The 19,273-nt window shown below is 27.3% G+C and overlaps 1 protein-coding gene across 1 annotated transcript in view; it reads left to right on the top strand.

Annotated features, from left to right (window-relative positions):
- Positions 1 to 734: 734 nt before the first annotated feature.
- The window catches only part of LOC111688989, a 62,840-nt gene continuing 44,301 nt past the window's right edge, over positions 735 to 19,273 (top strand). The window contains exons 1-2 of the mRNA XM_046948564.1: positions 735 to 770; positions 3,080 to 3,323. Of these exons, the coding sequence (XP_046804520.1) occupies positions 3,234 to 3,323 (90 nt within the window). The 5' untranslated portion in view covers positions 735 to 770; positions 3,080 to 3,233. The remainder of the gene's footprint in view (positions 771 to 3,079; positions 3,324 to 19,273) is intronic.

The following is a 19,273-nucleotide window of genomic DNA, read 5'->3' as shown; positions in this document are numbered from 1 at the left end:
ACCGATCCTCATAAAATTTGGTAGAGAAAATTTGTCTCATATAAGACTTATTTATATAGAATGCTGTATTTGTATTTTTAAAAAAGTTACGACTGTTTTTCGGAGGGGCGCTTGTATGGGGGCTATGCGAAAAAGTGAACCGATCTTGACCACTTTCAATATCAAATAAACCTTACCTATAGGGAATATTTGTGTAAAATTTCAACACTCGAGTTCTTTCCTTTCGGACTTTATCGTACTTTGAACAGATAGATAGACGGACAGGCAGACAGATAGACAGACAGACAAACATGGTTAGATCGTCTTAGAATTTAGTAACGACACAAAATATATATACTTTTACGGGTCTGTAATCAATATTTCCATGTGTTACGAACAGACAGAAGGACGGACGGACGGACGGACGGACGGACGGACAGACAGACAGACAAACAGACAGACAGAAAGACAGACGGACAAATATGGCCTCTATCCTGTATAAAAACGCAATAATGATATATTATTTAAACAAAAATACACATTTTCACTCACTGGGGCAGGGTATCATAGGGTCAGTTATGCCCTATTAAACACTCATACTTATTTTAACTTTCAATCCAGCTTCGATGAACAAATAATATCAATATAACTTTAATCTCAAAACTACAACTTTATTTAAAAACTTTTATCAATTTTTTATCTTTTTCCATATTTAAAAACAAAATTACAAAAAACAACATGTTTTTACTCTTTCCAGGTAGTGGCGGTTATAAATCATCAGACAAAGACAGGTGAGTTAAAAAAAGCAACAGCAACAACAACAACTATTACCTACAACTTTGGTAACAACAAAATATATTGTTATATTCTTATTTTCTTTGGCATAAACAATTTTTATATTTCTAACACTAGAAAATATTTGAAATATTCTTGGCTAAATGCAGAACTCTAATAGAGTGCAAGAGACAGAGAGAGAGAGTAGAAAGAAATAAAGGATGGTGGGTTGGTTGGTGGGTTGTTTGGTTATAGATAAAAAATGTTAGTTTAAGTTATTTTAGTTTTTAAAGTTCTTCGTAACTGACCTCAACTCTTGGCAACAGGTGTTGGTAACGTACAAGTTTACAATAACTTCTACTAGTACAACTGTTTTGCTGCTGTATTCAGGCTTCAAAGTAGTTGTTGCCACAAACTTTTCCTTTTGCATATTTATTTATGTGTATGAGTGTAGTGGTTATGTTGGTGTTGTGGTATATCCTTTTTTTGTTTGGTCCGTTTTTCATATTTGTATATAAATCGTATAGTTTTTTTTTTCATGGTGATTTTTTTTCTGTTTCTACTCTTAAATATTCTCATTTCATGGAGTATTGTAAAAGCAAAAAATATTCTGTATGTATTGTTATGATTTATGCTAAAAGAAGAACAGGGACGTGTTATGAGGAAAAAAAGCTTAAATTGAATATTTTAACTTTAAAATCCTCCTTTTTGTAACACGCCCCTGTCTCATGGTAATTTTATACAAAATATACTTCATAGCTGGTGCATGTTATGTCTAGTTATAGTTATGTTTCCATACATTTTTTTTTCTAAAATTTTTTTCTCTCCTTTATTCTTTTTGTATTGTTGTACAATTACATGGTTATTTTAAAATATTTATAAAAATTTACATATTTTTTGCACCAGCTTGATTATGGACAAGCTTTACATGATTTCCATATACTACTAGCAACAGCACCAACAGCAGCAACAACACCAACAACAACCAAACAAGAGGAAAAATTTTGAGAGGAAAATTGAAAGGATAGTGGCAACAAAAATGATAAACAATGTACTTTAAAAATTTAAGTAAACACAACATAAATTGCTTTTCAATAATTCGATACGTAAAGAGTTATTGGGTTTGAACAATTTATATTTTATGAAATGTTTGTTTGGAATATAAAATAAAATGAATTTTAAAAAAATAAATACTGCTGCTGTACAAACGAAAAATTTTAAGTTTAATTACAGATAGATAAAACGAGAAAGGGAGAGAAATGTTAAATTAATTTCAAATAAAGAATTTCATTTTCTTTAGAATATCATTCTTTTGATAGAATCATATCTCTTAAATAATTCACTCTCTTTAAAAGAAAGTATGACTTTCTAAAGAAAACATAGTCTCTTATTAAGAGATAATAGTTCTACAAAGAGAGAAAAATTTTACTTTGAATGTTACTCTCAGAAAGTGAGAATTCTTATCTTTTTTATGAAGAGAGAGAGTCAAATTTTGTTCTGTCACAAAAAGGCAAAAATTCTCTATAAAATAAAATCCTATAAAATGAGAAAATTTGTTATGGAACATTTTATAAAAATTAACAGTTTTCTATAGAAAAACTAAATTTCTTACAAAGAGAGTTAGGTGAAGAGAGTAACACTAACTATGGAATATGTTATTCGCTTACAAGAGAACAATTTTCTCTAAAAAATTATAATCTTTTATAAAAATATAAAAACTTTACTCTCCATTTAAGACCGACCACTCTCTTATAAAAAAATTTTACTTTTACAAAACAATTTTCGATCAAAAGATTTACTCTTTTAACAAAAACATAAAATTTTTTATCATATTGTTCTCTAACAATTTTTTAATGAAAACTTCGCATACAATGGAAGAAAGAACAACTTTATATAAAAAATATAAATTTTATAAAGAGAATTATTTTATTTAAAAATTTTACTCTTTACCAAAGAGAGAAACAGTTGCTATACATTTCTAATTCTTTAATATTAAATGCAAAAGCAAATATTTTCCTCTTACAACACACCTGAAAAAAAAATCTAAAATGTTCAGCTCTAGTTCATCTTCGAGGGCTTTTAAGCAAATTTCTTAGAGAAAAATATTCAAAATAACTTTGTCATTCCATCAACAACACCACTTGTCAGGTTGTCAATAGGAAAGACTCAAAGTTCTTTTGTACCAATAGTAAAGAAAGCTCGAACCCCAGCTCGGATCACCAACAAAAACTTAATAAAAACTCTCACAAAGAAAGCTTTCTCTTTTAAACCTCACTTATTAATCCATTTAATTTATATTTCACTCTCTACCTTTTTCTATTTCCAGTGAAAAAGCCGATCTAAAATCACGATCTGATAGCACCAGTGGTGGACCGCCAGGTGATTCTATCTATACAACCCCAGCGGGTTTTCACCATCAACAACAGCAGCAACAACAACAACAACAGGCTCAAGCACAGGCCGTACAAGCCTCACAGCAAATGCATCCACATCATCAGCAATTAGCAGCAGCTGCTGCTGCAGCTGTTGCCAATAATCATGGACATCATGGATCACCCGAAGCAATGAAGGTACGAATGGCTGCAATGATATTACAGCCACCCACTAGGGTCTAGCAGGCAATAACAAATATGACCACAAATACAACTACTACTACTACTACAACCATTACGAATACAGATACTACAACAATAACAACAACGATGACGACCCTAACAAACACAACAACTAGTACTGATAACAAGACTTTAGTAAATGATACTGAAACAGGGTCTTTGAAATATAATAATACTCTAACAAATAACAATAACAACAATGCTTTGACACAAATTAATCAAAATAACACACCACAGACTGATGATACAGTTAAGGATTTGAAACATCCTAAAAAGGATATTGAAAATCCTGAAAATGTTTTGAATTTAGACACTGTGACGGCGACACAGTGTATCGAAGAGAAAAACCAAAGTTTATTGAAAATAAATAGCAGCATAACTACGAATACAAATACAAATTGTAATGATGATAATTTAGTTAGTTTAGATATAGATTTAGATAAGTTATCTTATAATAATCATATAAATAATAGTAATTTAGATTTAGTACAAGATAATAATAAATTAATAAATCTTAATAAAGAAACCGAAATGCTAACAACATTTAGTGAAGAATTTACAAATATAGAAAATAAAAATTTTAAGGATATTTTTGGGGAGAATAGCAATGAAAATACGCTAAATTTAACTTTAGACAAAGAGCTATGCCGTACAGCTCCTCAGAATTTACAAATTTCTGTGGTGGAATCCTTTTTGGATAGCGAAAGCTATAAGCTGCTGCAAAAACTTCCCATTAATAATCCATTTTATAGATTTCACAAACAATCGAATTCTTTTCGTGAAATGCGTACGAAAAAAACGTCCTTTAGTTTTTTAACAAATATACGAAAATTTAAGTCTGATACGGATTTATGTCAAATACAAGTTAAAGCCGCCAATGAAAATAGTTTTTATTTTAAAAATAATATTGTAGTTGTAGCCAATCAATGTAAAAAGAATAATAGTAATAATACGACAACAATAACAAGAAATCAAAAATTAGATTTAAAATTTTCACGCCAACAATTCAATAAACTACAAAATCATCATAATGTCCAGAATACTAGCAGCAGTCCACTGGTTGGTCATCAAACATTAGCACAGCAAACGAACGCCACTATGATGTTGATTAAGCCCACCAATGATTTTAACAATAGTACCGTTATTACCAATCCCTTTTCCATATTTCACGATGATGAGTCTCATTTGACTTTGACGGTGGATAAACGTTTGCGCTGCGCCAGCTCGGCTAGTCGTAGATTGATAAGAAAACCTACGGGAACTAATTCGTCCTCCACTTCATCGGCTGGCTCTATAACACTACAACAGTCCAAGCCTTTTGCAAGCCAACAGCAATTGAATAACTATCATTATTTATATGGTGTTCCTATCAAGAAATTCGAAAGACAAGATTTTCCTCCTGTTACAGAGGCGGGTACACGCTCGAAAAAATCGAAAATGTCCAGCTCTAGTTCGTCTTCGAGTGTTTTTAAGCAAATCTCTTTGAGGAAAATGTCCAAAACAGCTTCGGCCTCCACTACCAACATTCATGTGCCTTTGTCAGGGCCTCAGCTGAAAAGACTTAAGATTTCCTATCCCAATCATACACAACCCATAAACCCCAACTCAACTCCGCAACATGTTCATAGTCACAACAAAAATACGTATTTCTCCCGTCTGCAGGCTAAAACCCGTCAAGGTCTACAAAAGCTAAAGGACAAATGCAAACAATTTAATACCGTCGGTTCTCAGCGTTCGCATTTGGGCCGCCATCACAACTCTTCCAGTTTTAAAACCATGTCGAAGGTGGAAAGTTTTCGTTTCATAAGTGATCGTGATAATATACGCAATTATGAGACACGCTGCATGGCCGCCTATCATCAGGATCATAAACAAAAACAGGGCACTTTATACAAGACCTACAAATCAGAATTGGATTTATCTAAAAACCTCAATTACCTAGAAGCTTATCTCAATCAAAACTTCGAACAACAGCAGTCCGCTCAGTCGGTGGGTCGTGTCCAGGGTCAGAAAATACGACGAGCTTTTCATCAGATCAGCGACACAACAGCCAAACATAAACGTAACAATTCCAATTGTTCCTCCGAACAGGAAACGCCCAAGAAATTGAACTTTAGTAAAAATAATTATGAAAATGTACAAAGTCTACCCTTTAACAAATCTGATTCTCTTAGTAGTTCCGACTATGCTTCGGTATTTTCAGCCAATTGTGGTGAGGATGTAGTTGTGGGTCACCTGAAAAACGACAAGACTGATTTAAACTCACCCCATAAGCTACGCTATGAACATCCCAAAATGTCGGAGTTTGTGTATGATAGTAAGAATATGAAACTGAAACTAAATAAATCTTCAGAAGTGGATAAGATGAAAGAGCTGCATCATAACTTAGTAGAGGCTGAAGATGAGGAAGTGGAGGATAATGAATTGGTCTTTAAGCAGGAGTTATTAAGAATATGCCAAACTAAAGATGCCTACCACTATGAGGAGGAGTTTCCCTTAGATATTCCAGAAGATGATGAAGATGAATTGGCCTGTAATAATATACGAATCTTGATTAACAATTCAGAGGATTTTGAAAGATCTCCTGAGGAGGATTGGTATATGCAGAGATCGGAAAATGACAACTTATCCGAGGTGGCTTTCTATCAGTCACTCAACGAGCAACAATTATATGAGGAAAGACAGCTTAACTATGATCCTTTTATAGCGCACTTACATGCTGATCTTTATCCCTTCAATTCGGAAACAGAGGATGAAAAACAATTACTATCTTCCTCCTCTTCACTGCAACGTTCACAAAGATTAAGTCATTCTCTGAAATATGACTATCCTCCCACCAGCACGGATTTAAATAACAAATCCTTACATTTGCAGGATTATAAAACTGCAGCAGAAAATGCTCAATTAATGCAAAGTCTTTACAAAACATATCAAACACAAACGCAACCCAAAACATCAGCCACACTGTCCAATTCTTCGTCCTCTACTTCATCTATACATCAGCAGCTAACACAGAACTCAACAGCAGTTAATACACAAACAAAATATAAACTTAACAATCACAATTCCCTTAAAACGCCCACAAATGCCACACCCACCTTTAGCAACAACACCACCCCCACCATCACCAATGCCAATACTAATTTACATCAATTACCTGGTCGTAGAACTTCTACTTCTTCCTCTGACAATTTTGATTCATTTATCAGTTCCCGCTCCTATCAACACACAAAAATACCCTCTAAAAGATCTTCCTTTACACAATACCAACAACGTTCTCCTCTCACAGCCACCCAACCCCAAATGAATGCTCTCAATTATTATGGTGTCTCTTCTAGCAATGACACCTACAGTATACCCTTTAAGCTACAATCCTCTTCCTCCTCCTCTAATCATTCCTCCAAATTATCCAATTCATCTAGCAATTCTACCACTTCTTCCTCACACACCAATCCCCTTATCATACCTTCGGCACACATTAACTCCCTTGCCTCTGCCACGGCTCAAACTTCTACCGGAGCTCAAATAAATTTATCGAAATTATACAACAATCAAAATGCCTCCTCATCATCGAATACAACAACATCATCGTCGACCATAATAACAAATATTGTGCCTCGTACGGGCCAATCTTTGCTGTATAATCAAGAGAAACGTGATAAATTCATATTGGAATATGAGTGTTAGCAACAAGGTAATTTATTATTAGTCTGTCAAATGTACGATATCAAAGGAAATAGCATCATCATTTCCATTCCACCTTTACTTATGTTTTGCAAAATTTACCTTTAAGGTTTAATTTTTCATAATGTTTTCATCACTCGCACACTCACACTATCTCACCTTGTCCCATTGTCCTAGGTAAAAGGAAATTGTTTAACTTTTATTGTTTAATTGTTCTAACATTTAAGTATTCGTCTGTAAAAGTAAATTATGGAAATTTTGAAGGTCTAAGATGAAAAGCCTAGAGGCCTTTGATAGAGTTGTTTTTTTATCAATATAAAACAATTATTGTTTGCAAAGAATTTGTCGTTTCTCTAAAGTAATAAAAACAATTTGCTCAGATTCCAAACAATATTACAACAAATAATTCTAATAATTCATCCCTAAGATTTAAATTCAAAGCAACTTTTAAAAATTTAAAAGTTGCTGCGACTCTAAGTAATACAGAGTAGTAGCAAAGATTTAAAACTATTTTCCATAGCAAAATAGACAACATTCAAAACAATTTCCTAAAAACTGCTAAGATTCTAAACAATTTTAGTACAGAAAAGTTGCTAAGATTGTAAGCAATCTTCTTATAAAAAAGAAGCTTAGATTAAAAGCAACTTTCGCTGAGCTTCAAAAAAGTTTTTAAGCAATTTCTCTGAAGAAAAGTTTTTAAGATTCTAAGTTGTTTCCCCAAGTTATTGTTTAAATTAAAAGTAGGAAAGTTGCCCAGACATAGAGAGAATTGCTTACAATCTTAGCGGTTAAAGACTGTAAGCTATTTTCTTATGAATAAGTTGCTAAGATTGAAAGCAACCTTGCAATAATAAAGTTGTTTAGATTGATGGCAATCTATCATTATCAAAAGTTGTTTAAGTTGTAAGCAACTTTTCCTATAGAAAATTTTTCTGGTGAGCAATTTATTGCTTAGTAAGAGAGCAATTTTCCAAAAGCAAAAGCAATCTATCATTATCAAAAGACGTTTAAGTTATAAGCAACATTTCTTTAAGAAAACATTTCTAGTGAGCAACTTATTGCTTAGTAAGAGAGCAAATTTTCCAAAAGCAAAGTTGTTTAGTTTGTAGGCAACTTATGTACAAAAGCTTAAGTTGCTAGTAACTTTTCCTTTAAGTTTCTAAGATTTTAAGCAATTTTCTTAAAAAAAAGTTTCGAAGATTCTAAGAATCTTTCCTATGGAAAAGTTTTAAGCAACTTTCCTATGGAAAAAGTTGCTAATATTCTTAGCCATTTCCCTATAAGAAAGTTGCTTAAAATCACAGAAATTTCTAGATTCGAAGCAAATTTCCAACAGCACAGTTTCTTCAATTCTAAACAATATTTTCATAGAAAAGTTGATTACATTATAAGCAATTCTCTAACATAAAAGCTTCTTAGATTTGAAAGAGTTTTTCAGTGAAAATATTATTCTCATATTGAAAGCAATTGTCCTATGGAAATGTTACTAGAAATTTAAGACACATTCCAATAGAAAAGTTGCTTACATTGTAGGCAATTTTCTTAAGGAAAAGTTGCTTACATTGTAAACAATTTTCTTAAAGAAAATTTGCTTTAATTGAAAGCTATTTTCCTCTTTCTTACAGAAGTTTATCAGATAGAAAGTTGCTTGGAATATAAGGAAATGTCCTATAGAAAAGTTGTTAAGATTGAATGCTATTTTCCTTTTTCTTACAGAAGTTTATCAAGTTGCTTGGATTATATCAAGTTGCTTGTATTATATCAAGTTGCTTGGATTATATTATCTTGCAGAAAAGTTGCTTAGATTGAAAGCTATTTTCCTTGTTTCTTACAGAAGTTTTCCAGAAAAAAAGTTGCTTCGATTGTAAAGAATTGTTGTATGGAAACTGGAATTGTTGTATAGATTGTAAGAAATTGTTGTATAGAAAAGTTGGATTGTAAGCAATTTTCCTATAGGAAAGTTAAGCTTAAGTTAAAGCAGTTTTACTTAGATTCTGAGAAAATTTCTTCAACTTGTTTTAAAATTTCCATAATTCGAAACGCAAACTTCCTTTTACCTTATCCCATTGAAAAAGAAAACAACTTCCATCTTGTAATTTAATCATGTAAATACACACAAACACATACACATTAACAATAACAAAAATTGGCCTAAATAAAGCATAGAAAAAGCTTCAAGAAATACACACAGAGAAAAATGTTTTTCAAAAGAAATACTCATGCTAACTTTAATTAATGCAATTGTATAGAAAAAAATTTTATTAAGTATTAATAAAGCAAATAAATTTATTAATTATTAACAAAAAAACTCTATAAACTAAATAAACAAATTAATGTATAATTATGTATAAATTAAAAGATAACTAAAATTAATTTAAAAATATTAATATTAATATAAATAAAAAGCAAAAAAACAAAAACTACTATTAAAATAAATATTAATAAAAGTATGAAAAAAAACTTTACTAATAATTATAAAAAAAATGTGAAATTTTCTGACAATAATGAGATTCAATTATATAAATTTAATAAATTAAAAAAGAAAAGTAAAACGTAAAAAAAATAAATTGTTAAAAACAAAACTAAATATATAAATAATAAAACTAGTTACTTAAATTAACAGATAAAAATATTACAAAAAAATATATATACTTATTATAATTATTATTATGAATATTATAGAATTTATTAAAAACTGATAAAGTTTAATTAACTTTAACAACAAAAACTCTCGATAAGCTCTAACTATAACTAAAACAGTTAAACACACAATTAAACGTCTAACTAATGACTCAAAGTTAAAATGAATCTAGAAATTTTGTTAAAAAATAATTGGTGTTATAAAAAAAAGGAGATTTATACACAAAAAAATGTTTTAGTTTTTTTATAAAAATTTTATTAAATTATTAACAATATTTTACTTACTTGTTGTAATGTGTAATTATGTTAATTTGTGATTAATATAAAAATTGTTTATTAAACACGTTAATGATAAAGATCGCCTTTTGCATAATTTTTATATATTTGTTAAATATTTAAATTCAATTATTTACAGAAAAGAAAAATATACTGTTAAATTGTTAAGTGTAATTGATATTTGTTTATGTTGGAAAAATAGTTATTAATTATTATTAATGTTAAGTTAAAGGAAAGTAAAAAAATTTTAATAATTAATGTATAAATTAAATTTTCGTATAAAATAAGAAATTTTCTATTGACTTAGATTCCCTGCAATTTTCTAAAGAAATTAACTTTCAAACAGCAAAAGTTGTTTAGCTATTTTCTTATAAAGAAATTGCTGAGATTGAAAGCAACCTTGCAAGCACAAAGTTGTTCAGATTGATGGCAATCTATCGTTATAAAAAGTTGTTTAAGTTATAAGCAACTTTTTCTATAAAAAAAAAATTCTGGTGAGCCACTTATTGCTTAGTTAGAGAGCAATTTTCAAAAAGCAAAAGCAATCTATCATTATCAAAAGACGTTTAAGTTATAAGCAACTTTTCTTTAAGATAACATTTCTAGTGAGCAACTTATTGCTTAGTAAGAGAGCAAATTTTCCAAAAGCAAAGTTGTTTAGTTTGTAGGCAACTTATGTACAAAAGCTTAAGTTGCTAGTAACTTTTCCTATAAGTTTCTAAGATTTTAAGCAATTTTCTTAAAGAAAAGTTTCTAAGATTCTAAAAATCTTTCCTATGGAAAAGTTTTAAGCAACAAAAAGTTGCTTACATTCCAAGCAATTTCCCTATAAAAAAGTTGCTTAAAATCACATAAATCTCTAGATTCGAAGCAAATTTCCAAAAATTTTAAACAATATTTTAACAGAAAAGTTGCTTATATTATAAGTAATTCTCTAACAGAAAAGTTTCTTAGATTTAAAAGAGTTTTTCAGCGAAAATATTATTTTCATATTGAAAGCAATTGTCCTATGGAAATGTTGTTAGAAATTTAAGACACTTTCCAACACAAAAATTGCTTACATTGTAGGCAATTTTCTTAAAGAAAAGTTGCTTTAAAAAAGTTGCTCTGATTCGAAGCAATATTTATTTAGAAAAGTTTCCTAAATTTTAAACAATTTTCTTACAGAAAAACTTTTTTACCTTTAAGCAACTTTTTTAAGAGAAGTTGCTTAGTTTTAAAGCAATTAGCCTTTTGAAAAATTGTCTAGTTTCTAAGCAATTTTCCTGTAAGAAAGTTGCTTAAAATCTAAACAAAATTTCTCTAGAAAATTTCGTAGTTTATACAAAAGTTACTTAATTTCAAGACAATTCGTATCGAAAATATTTCCCAGTTTTAAAGCAATTTTCCTGTAAAAAAATTTCTATGATTTATAGGAAATATCAAATTAAAAAAGTTGCTTAGTTTCAAAGCAATTTGTAGCGAATTGATTTGGAGCAACTGTCAAATAGAACATTATTTTATATTCAAAACAATTCTCGCTTTAAAAAAGTTGCCTAGATTTAAGGCAATTTTTCTACAGAAAAGTTTTTTATTTAAAAATTTTCACTTAAATACTAAGCAACTTATTGAAATGTTCTCTAAAGGTTGCTTAGTATCTGTGCAACTATGTTCTGTTGCTCAGATAGTTTAGTTAGTTTAATCCAAAGCAATTGTTAAATAAAAAAGTATTTTAAATTGTAAGCAATTCGCGTAAAAAAAAGTTGCTTATATTTAAGGAAATTGTTTAAAGAAAATTATGTTTAAATACTTTAAAAAGTTACTCAAAAACAATGCAACTGTTATATAAAAAAGTATCATAAATTGTAAGCAATTCTTGTTAAAATAAAGTTGCCTAGATTTAAGACAATTGTTTAAAGAATATATGTTTAAAATCAATCAAATTTCTCTAAAGAAAAGTTTGCTCAAAATCAAAGCAATTTTTTATGGAAAAGTATATAAGATTTATGAAATTTGTTTTTAGAAAAGTTGCTAAAGTTTTAGGCAATTTTCCTGTATTTTTAAAGCAGTTTTCTTAAAACAAAATTTAATTTTTATATTTAACTTATTATTTCTTACTGTGTTTTTTTCCCCATCTTAATTGTTGTAATTTTTATAACAAAACTGTTTTAACAAAAACCAAATATTTAATATAATTATTGGAATTTTAATTGACTTTTAAATATATAATTTTCTTAGAATTTATTTTTAATAAAAATGCAACAAAAATTTGCAGCTACAACTACAATATATTTTAAAAAAAAATTTCAGCATAACTGAAAAAAAACATTTACATTTTTAAAATAAAAATGTTTTTCTATAATAATGCAAATGCGGCATTGAATACCAAATAATGTTGTTGAACTATACTTTCTCCTCCCTCCTACAAAATAAAATAAAATGAAATAAATTTAAATATGAAAAGGGAATGAACAAATTATGGGTTTGTTATATATAACAATGGCAAAACATATGTAAACACATAATAGTTTATAAAAATTTATATATAGTTTTATATAAATACATTCATATGTATGTATATGTTAACTTTAGCCTTAAAATCTGTTTGTTATATGGCCTTCTTCTGTTGCAATAAGAATATGTTGCATGTATATTGATAGTAAAATATATGGTAACACATCATCTTGCCATTTTTTTTTTTTTTTTTTTTTTTTTGTATGTATGTGAAGACACAAAGTTTTCAGTGTTAAAAGAAAAAACGAAATATAAAACATAAATTTCAGCACATGCAAGTACCAATGAAAACATATACTTAGACTACATACAAACTTGCATACATATATCACAATTATTTGCCGCAATGGCACATTAAATTTTATTTCGATTTTTTCCCACTTTTAAACAGACTTAAGGTTAAAACACAGTGATTTAGTAAGAAATTTAAGAAATTGTTAAGTAATTTTTTTTTAAAGCTTTATGCCAAAAAAAAGACTTGCAAAAGCTTTTATTCCAAAAAAGCAAAAGCAAAAGCTTTAATGCAAAAAGCTTTACATTAAAACACAGTGATTTAGTAAGAAATTTAAGAAATTGTTAAGTAATTCTTTTAAAGCTTTATGCAAAAAAAAGCTTTGCAAAAGCTTTATGCAAAAAAAGCTTTGCAAAAGCCTTATGCAAAAAAGCTTGGGAAAGCTTTTTCCCAAAAAACTTTGCAAAAGCTATAATAGCTAAAAAGGCTTTCGCAACGCTTATATGAAACATATATAAAGTTCTTTTAATTATAAACTTAAAACTTCATTAAAAAAGCTTTTTGTAAGCTTTAAATTCAAATGATTTTTCATTAACAAAAAGTTCACAGAAAAGCTTTACTATAACTTTAAAAGTTTTTTTAAATATTTTTTTTTTAAATTTTATACAAAAGCTCTTTTTAACAAACTCACATAAAACTTTTTCCTTTATTTGCTACAAACATTATTGCAAAAGCTTAACGCCTTTTTTTTTCTTAATGTTCCACTGTAGTCTCCTCAAAGTATAGTTGGTAAAACATGCAACGGAAATAAAAACCACTACATACGCGTAAAAACACTCACATACTCAAGCAATTATCTTGAAGTAGTTTATCACATTTGTGGTTGCAGTTATTTATGCTTCTTTGCCATATTCCAACTCTCTTGGAAACACCATTTCTCTTAGCCAACAAATTGTTACCAGCAGGGATGGTATTTGAAAATGGCCTGCGCTTAGAATCTTAAGATTCTTCTTAGTAACTGTTCAATAGGAAAAGAGTTTTTGTGCTTTGAAGTTTTCTTTGAAAAAAAAATGGTTTGAATCGAATCTATTAGGCAGATAATTGTTTATGATCTTAGCAACTTTTCTAATAAGGAATTACCTACAATCTAAGCAGAAAATCTAAGCAACTCTTTGGTTTTAGAAATGCTTAACAACTTTTCATCTTCAAACTGCTAAGAATCTAAGCAACTTTTCTATCAGAAAATTATTTAGATTATAAGAAACTTTTCTATAGTAAAAATTTGCAAATTGTTCGGTTTCTAAGCGACTTTTCTCAAAAAAAAATTCAAAGTCTTTAAGAAACTTTTCAATCAAAACATTACTAATTTTGCCAGCAATTTTTCTATTGGCAAAATGATCCATTTCTAAACAACTTTTCTGTAGGATAATTGCTTAATTTCTTAGCAACATTATTGCTTAGTAATATTTAGTTGCTAAGCCAGTTTTCAATAGACTACTTTATACCAAACATCCATCTCTGCTTAATAACATGTTGGCTGTCCGTAAGTAATCATCATTGATTACATTTAAGTATTCATTGGTTTTTTTTATATTTTGGCTGGCAAATGTATAAAACATGAAAAATAAAAGCATACTTTATGGCTGTTTGTAGTTTCTTATTTATTTGCAAAATATTTTTGCTACTTTTCCACATTAACCAATGCAAATAATATTATATTATTTATATTTTGCACACTTTTCCACTTAATTGAAAAACTACTGACAATGTAAAGTTAACTTACAAAGGAGAAAAAATGTTAATAAAATCTCAATATTTTAAAATTTTCAAGCCCAGTGTTGGCTTATTTATCATATATGGAATTTAGTTTTTCTTTTTTAAATGGTATGGATAATGTTGTCTAGTTAATCAAGCCTTAGCATATGCTTTAATCTCTTCAGTTCTAGTTCAGTTTTAGTTCAGTTCTAGTTCAGTTCTAGTTCAGTTCTAGTTCAGTTCTAGTTCAGTTCTAGTTCAGTTCTAGTTCAGTTCTAGTTCAGTTCTAGTTCAGTTCTAGTTCAGTTCTAGTTCAGTTCTAGTTCAGTTCTAGTTCAGTTCTAGTTCAGTTCTAGTTCAGTTCTAGTTCAGTTCTAGTTCAGTTCTAGTTCAGTTCTAGTTCAGTTCTAACTCCGTTCTAGTTCAGTTCTAGTCAAAAAATATTCTTTTAATGAGTATAATGGTTAATGTTGTTTGTTTTATTGTTGATCAAGCCTTAACATATACTTTACTTTTTTCTTTTATAATTATAATGCTGCATATGCAACTCTTTATTTTTTGTTTAATGGCAAAAACTTGATACTGCTCTATATGTGTATTATTGTTAATGACTGAAAACGAAAAACATATTTTTGCAGTGTAGTTTTTTCTTTTGCTTTATTTATTTATTTTTTTGGAAATGCCTTAAAAAACCCTACAACAATATTATGTTTTTCAACTGAAAATCGTTAAAAAAAGTTTTTATATAATAAAATTTTCTGCGTTTTTTTTGTCGCTTAATACAATAATGATAAAACAACATTATACATGTTCATTTGTGTTACTGTTGTTCCACTTTAATAATGTTTGATTAAAAATTTACAATTCTGTTTAATTTCGAATTTACATAAATTTGAAATGATTTTTATCATTTTTATCGTCGTGTTCGTCAACATGTAATGTTTGCAATTAAAGTGCAAACAGAAAGAAAAAAAAAACACTTTTTATATCAATTACAATTTTTAATAATTTTAAGTTATAATGAATGAATGGCAGAACATCATAATTGTGTGAATAAATATAATGTGATATTACTGTCACTGACAAAACAGTAAAACAATGAAATGTTTTTTTATCATTTGTTTTTTTTCCCCCGTTTTGGTCTACTTGTTTGCTTTCAGTTTTTATTAAAAATAAATTTATGTTTCTTTAAAGATAAAATGTTAAATGTCATTTTGCAATAAATGTTGTAATAAAAAAAACTATACATTGTTATAGTATGTTTTTTTTTATTCGCCACACTGGCAGTAATTCCCATAATCTGTTTGTTTTTTTTTATATTTTAAACACTTTCGTGTGTTAAAATAATAAAGTTAGCATAACTTTATGTTTGATATCAATTTTAATTAGTAAAATAATAAAAATCATACAAATTATAGACAATATTTGTAATCAGCCCATAAATATGCTTTAAAATTTAAGCATATTTTCTAAAGCTTTGAATGATGCATTTCAAACTTTGAAATGCATCATTCTAGAAGCTTTAGAAAAGCTTTATAAAACTAGTTTGAGAATTATTCTATTAAGCTTTCATAAAAGATTTTATATTAAATCACAAAGAACATGTTCAGCCCTAAATAGAGATTTATATTTTTTTTTAATTTTTAAGAACCTTTCTTAATTAGAAAGCTTTGAACAATAAACGTAAACTTACACGTTTGAAAAAATAATTTTAAACAGTTTTTACATATTAAACTAAGTTATACAACTTCCCCAAGAGCTTATGAAAAAATTTAATATTTTCAAAGTTATAATAGTTTTTTTTTTAATACGCTAATTTGAAGAGCTTTTATGATAGCTTCGAAGAAAATCTTAAAAGAACTTTAAGTAAATTAGTTTAAAAGTTTTCGAAGAATTTTGAAAACATTTTCTTAAAGCGTATGACTTTTAAATATTAAAAACTTTGAGAAGAGCATATGAAAATGCTTATGTAAAAAGCTTTACAACGAGGTTTAAGAAAAGTTGCTTAATAACTTACATTCTAAATAGCTTTTCAACAGCTTCCTACAGATCTTTTACAAAATTTTAAAAAATAACTTTAAAAAACTTTTGGAAAACTTTTCTAAGAGTCTTCAAAAAACTTTCTAAAGAAACTTTTAAAAATTATTTCAAAAAAGTTTAAAAAAAATACTTGTCTAAATGTTTTTTAATAAAAATTTCCTAGATAGCTTTTAAAATTATCTGAAATCAATGCTTTCCAAAGAGCTTTCGAAAAAGTGTTTTAAAAAATTTAAAAAGAACAGCTTTTAAAAGTGCTTTCAAAAAAGTTTAAAAATAATTTTCTAAGAATTTTTTGAATGAAAACATTCTTAAGAGCTTTACAAAAGGCTTTCCAAAAAGCCTTAAGAAAAAAAGAAAAAAGTTTCTGAATAAAATCTTTCTTAAGAGCTTTTAAAGAAATCTTACAATAAAAGCTTTAAAAAAAAGTTGTTTAATAACTTTAAAAAATTTTTAACATATTTTTATAAACAGATTTTCAAAATTTTTAAATATTTTTCTTAAGAGCTTTTAAAAAATATTTCTTAAATTTAATTGTTAAATAAATGTGCTCTAGTAAAACTGTTTAAAGGAAAAATTTTTTAAAAAGACTTTCTGAACCTTAGAGCATTTAGGTGAACTATTGAAAGTTAATTTCTTAAAAGCTTTAAAATGAATCGTATAAAAATAGTTTCAATAAGCTATAATTGGAAAATTGGATTTTTAATAATACAAAAACTTTCTAGAGAGCATTAGAAGTCCCTCTCTTAAAAACTTCTGAAAAAAGTTTTATGTGTAGCTTTTAAAAAAGCTTTATGTTGATTTAGAAAAAAGCGTTTTGTAGAGATTTTACATAGTTGTTTAATAGAAACTTTTGATAGCTGTACAAACAGCTTTCAACAAAGCTTTCCAAAGAACTTATAATATTATTTAGAAAAATATAATTAATTACTTTTTTAAGATTAAAAAAAGAGCTTTTAAAACTTTATTTGAAAAGCTTTTTGAAATTACTCCGAAAAAACTTTTGAACAAGCTTTAATATTAATATAAAATATATTCACTAATTTATTCTATAAAAAAATTAAAAAGTTTTGAAACTATTTAAAAGTTTTGTCAAATAGATTTTATTTGCTTAAAATTTATACAAAATTATAAAAGTTGTAAAGTAAATATTGACAAAGTTTTTGAACTTTTTTAAAAATTTCTTTTTCTAATAGATTTTAAGCCTAGATTTATATAAATAATTACAAAGAGTTTATAAATTATTTATAACTATAGTAATGTTATGCTGCTATTTAATGAAATAAACTTAAAACTTAAAACAACATTTTACAGGATTTTAAAACCAAATAACTGTTTAACAAGTTTAAATACCTTTTGAGACCAAAACAAAAATACTAAATAATTGTATTTAAGGACCTTAAAAGTTTAAGTATTTTAAGACCTTCTAAAGACCAAAATACTCACAACAACAAAAATAACATTTTGTAACTGAAGATTCGACCAGTAGTCAAGAGACGTTGTTTTTTGTACATTTTAAATGAATTAAGACTTAAATAATATATAATCCATTTTTTATTATTTTAAATACAATTTTTTGAAAAAAGATTTTATATTAAATTAATTTAATTTTTATATTTTAAATATTTTAGTATAAATTTTAAGTTTAAATTTATTATTTGAGAAGTTTTTTTTATTTTTACAAATTTAGTTCATTGTGTAATTTCTTTTTTTTTAATAATTTGTGTTTTAAAGAAATTGTTAAATTTTCACGCATTTTGTGCATTTTCGATACGAAAAGTTTACGTTTTTCTGTTTTGTTTTGTACATCTTCGTTTATGGTTTTGATTTTAGGAAAACCTTATCATTTATTTCTTACTTTCCAAAGCCCTGTTTTCTTTCAGTGTACGTTTTTTAATGGTTTTGTTGTCTTGAAAATTTAACAAATTTACAAAAAAACAATAATAATAATAATAAGAACGTTAAACCAAGTTATGAAATGAAATTGTTTGAAATCCATAAAATTTTTACTGAATGATCTTGTTTTTTTATTAAATGACAAAGAATTTGTTTTTTTTTCCATTAAAATTTTTATATATTAAAAGATTCCCCTGATATATATACATATAAAAAAAATCCTCCACTACTACTAAAAACAATTTCAATTATATCTATAAATATTAATAAAAACTATTAACAAAACAAAAAAGAACTGTTAGATGTGTTGTGTAAAATATTTATTATTATAATTTTTTCTACAAAAACAAAAAAATAATTATACATAATTTTTTTCAATTATTAATTTTATTTTTGAATATTTAATGAAAGATAATGGTTATGTAAGTGTTCTGAATTAAAAAATAAACATATCTGTAGGAGTTTGTATAATTTTTTTTTAGAATTTTAAAATAACTTTATTTTCTCTGGAAATGTATTAAATTTATTCAAAACTCCTTTTAAAAGTTACCCAAAGGCAGGCTTTAAGAAATATTTATAAAGCCTCCTAAATGTATGCTTTAGATTTTGATGTAATTTAATATTTTACGGCTTCATTTTTTATTTAATAAGGTGTTTTTTAAACTTGTATTGTACATTTTTCATATGTTTTTTATTTGTACGAAGGTCGTTTGATAAGTCTTAGACTAGAATTGCTTAATTTTTTCAATTCTAGACAAGTTTAAGTTCAGTTCTAGTTCAGTTATAGTTCAGTTCTAGTTCTAGTTCAGTTCTAGTTCTAGTTCAGTTCTAGTTCAGTTCTAGTTCAGTTCTAGTTCAGTTCTAGTTCAGTTCTAGTTCAGTTCTAGTTCAG

Source organism: Lucilia cuprina, chromosome 4 (genome assembly GCF_022045245.1).
Source record: "Lucilia cuprina isolate Lc7/37 chromosome 4, ASM2204524v1, whole genome shotgun sequence".
Lineage (NCBI taxonomy): Eukaryota > Metazoa > Arthropoda > Insecta > Diptera > Calliphoridae > Lucilia > Lucilia cuprina.
Note: the sequence above shows the minus strand (reverse complement) of the source record. Positions and strands in the feature narration are given on the sequence as shown.